A 10,822-nucleotide genomic window follows, 5' to 3' on the forward strand; every position below is an offset into this window, starting at 1 on the left:
GGCTCTCGGTTCAACTCCAGCAAGGCCCCACCACCAGACCTGCACTTTGGCAATACAAACGGGGAGCCATTAAAATGTCCACATGCTACGGCCCAGAGGCCTCCCTCAGAAGAATTTACTGAGAGGAAAGCATGGGACAGAGGAGAAAGGAAAGAGTTCCTGAAGGGGCCAGTTCAGGGTGTACACTCAGGTGGCCTGCGTGGAAGTGCGTCAGGCCAAGGGAGCCCATGAATCACAGCTCGAGTGAGAAAGGGCAGACCACTGATCCATCAGCACACATGACAGTACCCTTGTCATGAGAGCAGATCCGCGGGACAGTGGCCCCAGGGCCCAAGATAGCATTACCGATGGCTGTGTTCAATTTGCTTTTAATGAAGTTGAAATGCCGCTTTTATAACAAAGAGCAATAAAGTGAATAAATAGGGGACCCGAACACAGCTGGTATTTATGTCCCTGGTGGCTCTGGTTCGGAAAGCCCAGTTCCTGAGTCAGTGGTCACAGATGGGGTAAAGATGTTTCAGAAACGTGTGGCCAGGTGCCAAATCTTGGGTTGGGGAAGGAGGTCTTGGTGACACCAGTTCTGGGGGGAGGGGCAGCCATTTGGGGCCTACTCAAGGCCCTGAGGCAGTGCCTGGCTTGCAGAGGGCTGGGAGGCTCTCCTTTATTAGTCCTGCCTTGGTCAACACCAGTCATGTGTGGCCCTGGGGGAAGGGCATCATGGACTTTGGAGCTGTGTCTGCAGCTGCAGTAAAAGTTCCCCTTCTCCCGAGTGACTACAGCCGGAAGGCTCATGTCTGTGCGCAGCTACACTGCTCGCCCTTTGGCTCTGATGTAACTGGGATCACAGAGGGGAACACACCCCATCAGCAACCGGGGAAGAGCCTCCCTAAGGAGCCCACTGAGCAGGTCCAGGCCCTGTTGCCACAGAACATCTGCTCCCTTGGGGCACAGAGCACGGGCCCAGCCTGGAAATAGCTATATAAGGTTGGCTGGGAACATGGGAAAGGCTCCGAGCAGCCAGACTACCTGCCAGGGGACAGGCAGGGTTTCCCTGCAGGCAAAGCCCTGAGCCAGGCGCGGCCAGCCCAGCCCCCACTGTGGTCTTGCTGTCACAGCTGGACAGGCCTCTGTAGTCCCCAGAGGATGACAGCTGTATGCACGCAGGGAACACTGAGGCCTGAAGAGGGGAGGATCTCACACGAGCCGAGGACCCCATGTTCCCATGGCTCAGGTTGAGCTGTGGGAGTGGCAAGGAGAACATTCACCCTGAGTTTGGGAGAGTAGCTCAGGAAGCACACTGCCACTGGGCAGAAAGGAGCCTCAATCCGGGGGGGTGCAAGATGGCAGTACAAACAAGGGCACAGGGGGAGAGGGGCTGTGAGGTCCCCGGCTCCCGCAGAGCCTTGGGGTCCTGGGAAGCATCTCGATGACTTCTGCGGAAGGCTGGGGAGGGGTGGGGGGAGGGGGCCCCATGCCCCCATGTGCTTCACTCTGAGCAGTGTCACTGTGGCCTGTTTTATGCAGCAGGCTCCTGCTCAGCTCCCCTGTTGTACATCCACCAGGAGAAACTGAGCTTCGGCAGAGAAGAAATGGTCTGAACTCACAGTGTCACTGCCAGGTCTCCATGTCAAGGCTCCTTCTAGTGTGCAGCAGTGGCCATAATAGGACCTACATTATCCTCTGGGACCCTCCCCAAAGCCATGAAGGGTACAGAGCATGCCCCACACTCCCAACCTGCCCTCCCATCCCCTGCACTTAGTTAGGGGTCATGGCCAGTTACCAAGCAACACCCTCCAAATGCTGGGGCCACTTGGGCATCCTCTTTATTTGGGTTTCCCAGGTGCTGGTGCAGAGTCCCTGGGCCGAGGGGCTAGGGCTGTGGGGAAGGGGCGGCCATCCCAGAGGCGACAGGTGAACAGGTTGAGTTCTGGCATAAAAAAGTTCTTGGGAAAGACTCCTGTGTGTCCGTGTTGGTGGTGGCGAGGGGAGTGGTGTGCATCTCTTAGCCAAAGACACTCTTGGCGGGGCCAGCTTTGGGCTTGTCAAACACGGTCTCAGTGCCAGTTCGGGTCCGGCTGAACACAGATGGGGCAGTGGTGCCAGCTTGCTCTGTGGAGAGAATGGGGACGACGTGTGCTCAAGTGGGGAAAACCCCTTTTGTGGGTAGCCATCCCCTGAGTCCAGGAGCTCTAGACTCTTAGAAAAGACCCATGGGACACCCCCCCATCCAGCACCCCCTCCTATTGACACACATCTGCATCCCCCACCTCCATCACCCCAAAATACTCACCACACTCCCGCATGACCTGGTACGTCTTGGACTTGATCTCCTGGTTCTTGACTAGGGTCCCTCGGGCCCCCTTCAGATCCTCCTCCTTCACAGGGGGGCGCTTCTTCTTGATGGGGGCTTCCTGAGTGCCAGCCTTGGAGAGCCCAGACTCTCATCTTACAACCTGAGGCCTGGAGGCTGAGACCCCCCTCTTTCCTGCTCGCTGAACTCAAGCCAATTCAAGGCCCCATTCCTCTTCCAGCAAGCCTTTCCAACTATACTTACCCCCGCCTCCACCAACCCCCACCTTGAGTCTCTCTGCTCTTCCCCACAGATTGGGAGCTCTGGGGCTGTGGCCGCTAGGGCCTCACACTATCTGCCTGCCTGGCCAAGCTCAGGCCTGGGCACAATGGACAAAGGGAAAAGGGAATGGTTTTGGAGCTGAATTCCAAGGCTTCTGGTGAATTCCAAGACCTGTTCACAGAAGGCAGGGGTTCCCTTAAGGATTGTCACTGTCCCCCCAAATTGCCAGTATCTGCCTTGTGTGTTTTGGGGTGGGACTGGGGTAGAGAAGTCAGTTGCCCATGAAGTTGCAGTCTAAAGTCGCATCCACCCATAGAGCAGGCAGCAAGGACAACCCTCCCCTTAGCAGGCTGGTCTGTCTGTCCCTCCATTGCCGGGGTAACCAGACTCAGTGCCTGCTCACTCCTCAACCCCAGCTGCCCTTGAGTCTGAGGCCTTACTCTTTCCTCGGCCCTGTAGACAGGCACAAGGACTCCCTGGTCCATGAGGCAACACACTCCACTCCTGCACAGGGATGCCTGAGCATAGAGTTGTACACCGACAGATTCAGCCTCACACGTGTACACATACATACCTACAAATGTGCACAACTCCACGCACCGAGTCATACAAGCCGCTTCCTCACACACAAAGGCACAAGCACAGATCTTGAAGGACCACACATATTTTCCTACCCCTCCTAACAGCCATGGAATACCACCAAACCCTGGCTAAACAGGGATTCCCTCAGGATAAGCTGGGCCAGGGGCTCTCCTACCTGAGCCCCAACCTCCCAGGGGCTACAGAGCTTCCTGTGTTTATGCCTAGAACTCAGCGCAAGACACAGCTGCCAGGGATGACAGTGTGGTTCTCCACCCTCCCAACCCCCACCCCCACTGCACCAACATGCCTGTGATGGGCCCTCCTACCTGGGACATGGTGGGTGCTGTGCGAGAGCAGCTCCGAAGGTGCCTCTCCGGCAGGCAGTAGCTGGTGGGAGAGATCTGAGCAGTGCTCAGCCCTCTGGAACTTATATAGTCCGCTTGCCTGTCCTGGAAGTCACTCCCCCTGCTCCGACAGGCTCCCCGATGATTCAGAACCACACAGCCACTGGCTTCAGAGTTTATTCTCAGAGATGATAGGGGCTCGCTGAGCACTGCTGCCCGGGGGGCTGCAGCCCTGGTGACAGCAGACAGCTGGGAAGACCCTGTACGCTCAGGAACAGCTGTTCTATTTTCAAGTGGGAGGTGCTGGGACTGGCAGCGGCTTGTGTTTATGAATGTAGGCCCTGGAATGTGTGGCAGTAGGAGCTGTCCATCTGCGACAATCTATCCCAGTGTGGGGGTATCCCTGAGCAAGGGAGGGCTTGAGCCAGGCTGGACCTCTTTGAGCTTTTCTTTCTCTTCTTCCCCTTCCCCGGATTCCAGAGAAAAGACACTTTCCATCCCTGCAGGGAAGCAGGGTGGAAGCTTCCTGTGTCTGCCTCTCGGGAGCTTTGCTCACTGAGAGCTCGCTGAGCCCTCACAGTGGACTCAGCGCACAGGTGGACACACGTCAGTGAGGGGAAGCCCGGGGAACTCAGCACATGTGGTCTTGCTGATGCCCCCATCCTTTCTCCGGCTCCCAGGCATGTTTATTAGCAAAGGGACGAAAAAGGCAGGGAGTAAAGCGTTCAGGAAGGACCAGGGAGAAACCACGCTTTGTTGTAAGGGTGAGCTGAGGGCAGGAAACGCACTGAGCCTCTGACTGAGATGAGGTCGCCAACGGGCGCCTGCCTGAGGAATTCAGATTGCTGAAAGAGAGTAGGCGAGAGTGAAGCCCATTCCAGGTACGGAGCTGTGGAGAGGGACAGGCCCCAGGGCTTCCCTGAAGGTACTTAGTTCTCCTCTCTAGTTCCTAACACCCGCATCTTTGAAGGGAAGACCCCTGGGGCACATGGCAGGACTCTAAGGCTGGGCTGGGTGTGCGGAGTGGATGTGGATAGGTCAGGGCCTGCCCCACTGGATCAGACACACCCAAGCTCCTTGTCAATATGTGATGGAGATTATTTTTATGCCTGACGGCCCCAGGCGGACGGAACCTAACCAGGCATTGACATTTGGTTACCCTGAATGCCACTCCACTGCTGTCATACCTCAGACCCCACCCAAATCCACCCCCCCTGCCTTGTCCTGACCCCAGGAGGCCAATGCGAGGACTGCCAGGCTCCATCTGAGACAAGTGCTGACATGAGGAATGTCTTCCGACAGCCATGGGCATAACCCCCAGGACTCCAAACAGGGGCCAGAGGCACTGAGGGAAGGCCTGGCTTGAGGGCACAGCTCCCGGGGTGAGTGCTTTGGCACTGCCCCCATAGCTGGCTCTGCCCAGGGAGGCACGTGCTTTTCAGCACCTGGCCTCGGGGGCCAGGATGTGGATGTTCAGGCCTCATGGCATCACTCCATCTGCCAGCACCACTCGCTCCTCAGGGGAGGTAGAAAAGCTTTTACTCACATCATCAGGGAAGTGGAAACGGCAAGCGTATGTTTGGTATTTTTCCTCAGCAAATTTTGGTTCTTGCATCTGCTATGAGGCGATGTAAGGTTCATTCTCACTCTGTTTCCTAGGGAGAACCTTCCAACCCACTTGGGAAATTTTCTTGACCCTACTAAACTGTTTCAACTCCAGACAACACACAACCAACAACCACAAAGTGATGGGTTTCTTTTTTAAAAAAACCGTAATGTCAAACTTTATTGTAAACCATTTTACAATATAAGTACATCGTCTTCCCTTTCATTTCAAGAATGTGTTTCTGCGAATTGTAATGCCACCCATTAAACACCCCCACTAGGCAGACAGTGGAAGCAGGCCATGGTTTGCTCACATAGATGTGATTTATAATAAACTTCATGAAAAGATAAATCAAATTAAACCAATCCACCCACCCACCCAGGAGCTCAGGGAGCTGACAACGGTTGGGCCAGAAGCCCCTCACCAAGAGCAAAGCCCTTCAGAGCCACCAGTTTCACAGGGTAAAAGAGAGAGCTCTCCCCTCCCAGTTGGAAGTGTGTGAAACTCCTAAAAGCCAGCCCTACACCCACAAGGCAGCTGCTCTGGCCGATGGGACGTTCCCGGTGCCACCTATGTTGGCTGGGCTGCAAAAAGGCCAGTAAATTGCAGTCTGCAGGACAGAATAGGCTGCCAACCAGATGCTGTTCCCTCCAGGCTCCTGGGGCAGCCTTCAGGCGGGGACTCTGGGTGGCAGCCCATAGGCCTACACTATCTAGGGGAGGACACAGCTTGGATTTCCCTTTAGAAGCATGACAGGTCAACGTTAACCCAGGACTTCTTGCTGCCAGGAAGGAGCACAAGCTAAAGCTCAAGGCAGGAGGCCACCAGTGTGCCCAAGGGCTAACTGATGGACCACAGACCTTCACCTCGTAGGTCTTTGGGCTGAGTGGACCAAGAAGTCACTGCTACCCGGGATCTCACCAGCATCCTTCCTCGCCATTGTCAGCATCCCACTGACAGAAAAGGAGATGAGGGCCACAACGACCTCTTCCATTCAGATACGATAGTTCTACCTCACTGGGTTATTTCCATTAGTTACAAGAAACTTGTTCATGACCTTGACTTACAAGTTTCCATCACGAGTGGCTTGGCCAACGTCCAGATTTATATAAATGAGATGGACAGTGCATAAAATCTGTCGGTGTCCCATGGTTTCTCAAGCACAGTGACACTTGCCTTATAGCTGAGTAGAGCTGCACCTTTTAAGGCACCTTGGAGCAGGTGGTGAGGGAATGTGCTTGGAGAGGGAGGACACCAGGAGGAAGTCCTGACACCGTCCTCTGCATCATTCTCTGGGAGCAGTGTTCCACAGAAAAGCCCCCCGTGATGGAGGAGGCACTCCCGGGGAATACAAAGAGTATGCACATGTGCGAGTGCATGTACATAGGAGGCCGGTAAGGCCAAACACGTGAGGCCACGCTGTCCAGGCCCACACGGAACAAGGCCCTCTACGGTCAGATACCATCTTCTAGTTCAGGGGTCGGCAAACTTTTGAGACAGAAGAGCCAATCCTGTCCCTCATAACTTAAAAATTATTCGAGCGCCACAAAACAAATAAAATCACCATTATGTGGATAATATCCTTTAAAAATGTTATAAATGAAACTATGATAGTTTTACTTTCATTTTCAATTCTACTGCAGAGGCACATGTACGTACCCAAAGAGCTACATGTGGCTCGTGAGCCGCAGTTTGCCGACCCCTGTTCTATTAGCCAGCTACACAGCTGTAGCTCAGAGACTAAAGCCCTCACTGACAATCAGAATACAGGGAGAAACCACCACTTACTCGCTACCTCTTTGTCCTCCAAACCCACTGCCCAGTAGGGGCTGGGACGAGCCTTGAGATGAGGAGGTCACCAAAGGTCTATATAACCCAGTTTCCATCGTTCACAGACTGTGGCTCCTCTACTCCCTGTCCCCATGTGGAGACATTAGGAGCTCAAGGCTGAAAGTGAAGCTCTGATTCTGATTTCAGGAAGGTATAGGAAATAGCTGTGGGCGCAGGTTGTTCAAATCAAAATGAAACAGGAGGGAAAATTAAGGAGGGTCAGTGATGCCACGAGGGGCTGATGTCTAACAGAACAGTGTCAGTCCTGGTCTTCCCAAATGCCGATTCTCTAGTGGGGAAACACCCACTAACACAGTCAGGAGATGGGGGGGTGGGGAGGGCATGAATTGAGAGCAGAAGTGATGTGAGAGTGGAGATGGACTCCAGCCTCACACAAGGCATTGCCCACAGATGCCCACACTGCCAGAATCGCCTCCTACTGTAGTTACAGGTCCCGGCTCCTCTCAGCTCTCTGGCTTCTGGACTCCTGGAGAAGACGGGCCGAGAAGACTTCCCCACGGCTTGCCCCACCATGTCCCGGGGGCTGTGCGAGGCAGAGGACAGCCTCAGGATGCCTGGTTTAACAGCTTGGCTCACATACCACAATTCAGACCCAATCTGCTCTAAGCCTGAGAAGAAGGTTCTGGGTGGTTGTGGCCTCCCTTGCACCTGTCTCTCTTCCAGCTCTCACCTTAGCCGTGTGATATTCTGTACCTAACGTTCTATGGCTGCTTCTGGCTATGACAAAACACTGGGCTGCTCCACCTTGCTGCTTTCACAGCAGGGCAAGTGCCCAGGTCAGCCCATTCCACTGCGAGTCAGCAGATCCCCAAAGCCCTTGAGGCCTGTGCCCAGACTGAGTGGGGGCCATTCCCCAAGGAGGGGACACAGCTTAGAAGCACCTCGTCCTGCCTATGGATAAAGACAGCGAGCTCTCTCCCCCTGACCCGCCTCACCCCAGGCACCCCACAGCCCTGGAGTACATGAAAAACAGGGTCATCTGGTCAGTAGACGTTCTCCAGACTCTTGTGCAAAATAAGTGGATGAGATGACAGGCCTGGGCAGCCTGACCTGGAGCTGGGTCCAGGGTCTGGTTCTGAAGGCTGCACCAGTAGGAGAGGCCCGAGGCTGAGACGACATTTTAAACTTCAAATTTAGAGGCTCTGAAGAGAGGCAGGGAACAAACAGGAGTGGCCTCATAGTCTCAATTTCTCTGGACACAAAGACCTCTTAGCCTTCTTTCTTAGTTACATTTAACTAAGACCTCTAACCTGCCAGCAGAAATGCCAAGGAGCTGGTGAGCCCTAGGCATGCACTGGGGCCCTGGATCCACGTTTGGGCCAGCTGCCTCTTGCTCAGGCCTGACCTTTACAGAACCACTGGGTTTGTTGATTTCACAGAAGGGCCCATCTCCCTTCCTACTGTGTTCACTACCTAATCTTATCATAGGTTACCTATTCCAAATAAAAAACTCCTGACTTTTTCCTCCTACCAGTTCACATCTCACAAAAGGCAAACAAACCCATTTCTTTGGGGATTAAAAAGAGTTTTTAAATACAACAGTATGAAAATATAACTTAAAAATATAAAAGTCAACGGCATACGGAAGACTTAAAAATCTATGTTTTGCCCATTAGTCCCATAAGAAATAAACACATACTCAAAAAACATTAACACTGTGACAGCTCATAAAACTGGCTTAAGAAATCAATAGTTATAAAAGCCATTTCGAGTAAGAAAGCACTGCAGTTCCAACTTCGTCAATGAGTGACTTTTAGCCCCAAACATGTTCTATCTCCACTCTCCAAGCTTTGGGGAAAGGCTCTACCCACAGTTTGGGTGTGTATGAGTGTTTTCCTCAATGCCACCCAGCCAGACACAGGACAGGGCTTCTGGGTCCCTCACAACATCATCGGGACAACAAGAAACAAACAAAACGCCTTGCTTGCATATTTGGTCAGTGTTTGTAGTGCAACTGAGTGGGGACCTCCAACTGCCACGGCTCCCTCGATGCTGGCTTGTCCCCCCTCTCTCAAGTCACAGTCGTCTGGGAGTGGACAGAGACAGCAAGAGGATGGAGGTAGAAGAGGAGGGGCAGAGAGAGGAGGGGAGGAATGGTGCTGCAGAGCAGCCGTCTGCTGACCCCGCAGTAGGCTGGGGCCCCAAACCTGACCCCCGGCACAGGAATGTGTCATACAGGCAGCCCGAACCGGTGCTTCTTCTTCACAGGCTTCAGGGGGGTCAGTCTGTGGAGGTCCTCCTCCATGTCGGATTCCTCCATCTCGTCATCGGCCGAGATCAGGATCTGAGGCAGCGAAGAGGCATGGCCCTGAGTCACCGCCAGTGGTGCCAGCCCCTCTAGGAGGCCTGGAGTCTCATGTTTCTTTAGAAGAAGCGATGGGGAAGCCCCCTTGACAGAATGAGATAAGCTGGTCCACCCAGACCCCCTCCATGGGCTCCTGAAACCAGCGCTGTCGACATGCTCTGCGAATGCTCCCTACTTCTTCACCCAACCTCCAGCTGGGACTGAATCCCAGGTAGAGCAGACTCAGCAGGGACCTGCAGCCTAAGGCCATCCTGGCAAAAGAGCCCAATCTTAGCACATGGAGTGCCAGGCCCTTGACCCTGCCTCAAATATAGCAAACCGAAAAGTCCCTTTCAAAAGGAAAAGAAAACATCGGTAGGGCACACACAATGCAGAGGGATTTCAGAGCTTGGAACCAACTTTGTAATTCTGAAGACAAATAGGAGTCCCTGCTTTTGTGAGCCGCTGGAACGACTCGGCCATGCAGCTGGGGCACCTGGGGCATCCACACTCATTCGCTGCCCACGTGCTGGGCTCCTCAGACCTCTGAGAACCAAGGAAGAGCTGGGACAGCTCAGTTAAGGACGGAGAGGCCCAAAGCTCATCCATGCAGGGGAAACTCATTCTACTCCAGACTAGGGCAGTCTTACCACCTCTCCCTGGCAGGGTTTCTTGCCTCCAATCTCAGCCCCTTGATCAAACACTGTCTCCGACTCCCTATCACTTGTACAAACAAACATGCCCCAGTTCCTCAGCCTGGATCACAAAGCACTTTGCCCATCTAGCTCAGACTTTTGCTTCTAGCTTATTTCTTATCATTTCATCCTATCCTCTGGAATACATGCTGATCTGGCCATAATGAATTTCACAGTATTACTCAAACACCAAACCACATGACCGCCATTGCTCACGAGTGACTGCTTGTGTCTGTAACGCTATTTGTCATTCACCTAATGTTTACTGAGCTCTTACAACAGGCCTGTGCCAGATTCTAGAGCGCACTCTCTGTCCTGCCATCTACTCGGCTTTCAAACCGCCCTCCAGGATGCCCCAGAAGTTAAAGAGACTGTCCCAGCATCCTCGTAGGGCTCTGTTAATGCCTCAATCTCAGACTTAGAGCAGAGTGTTATGATAAGCTATTCAGGCATTCGCCTTCACCTCATCCACAAGTCTGAAGGCCTCTTGGGAAGACACTCTCAGCCGTTTCTGTACCCCCCACCCAGTGCAGTGCTCAGCACATCATGGGAGCTGAACAAGGGCTCTAATAAGGCGGCCCCGCCTCACCTGCAGCACGCAGAGGTGTGACGTGAGTGCTGCCGGCTGCCCAGGACACACAAACTGGCCTTGATGCTCCTGTTTACGACCAGCAGTCTCCCTCAAGTCCAAACCTTTAACTTAGGAAATTTGAAAATAAGAGAATGCATTTCCCCTGGGAGGTCTGGCTAGCCTTACATTTTAGAAGTTCCCAGCTGGTTTAGCCAACACTTCCTTTGCTTAGTAGTGGTGAGCAGGGATTCAAACACCTTAATGCTCAAAGCTTAATAGCCACAGGCCAGCCGAGTGGTGCGTTGGTTAAGAGCTGG

At 53.6% G+C, this 10,822-nt stretch overlaps 1 protein-coding gene across 1 annotated transcript in view; it reads right to left on the reverse strand.

Annotated features, from left to right (window-relative positions):
* Positions 1-1,798: 1,798 nt before the first annotated feature.
* Positions 1,799-10,822, reverse strand: part of STIMATE (STIM activating enhancer) — a 60,863-nt gene continuing 51,839 nt past the window's right edge. The window contains exons 5-7 of the mRNA XM_019633952.1: positions 9,132-9,431; positions 2,291-2,423; positions 1,799-2,109 (exon numbers count right to left, since the gene is read on the reverse strand). Of these exons, the coding sequence (XP_019489497.1) occupies positions 2,003-2,109; positions 2,291-2,423; positions 9,132-9,431 (540 nt within the window). The 3' untranslated portion in view covers positions 1,799-2,002. The remainder of the gene's footprint in view (positions 2,110-2,290; positions 2,424-9,131; positions 9,432-10,822) is intronic.

This window comes from Hipposideros armiger, unplaced genomic scaffold (assembly GCF_001890085.2).
Source record: "Hipposideros armiger isolate ML-2016 unplaced genomic scaffold, ASM189008v1 scaffold_1453, whole genome shotgun sequence".
NCBI classification, from domain to species: domain Eukaryota; kingdom Metazoa; phylum Chordata; class Mammalia; order Chiroptera; family Hipposideridae; genus Hipposideros; species Hipposideros armiger.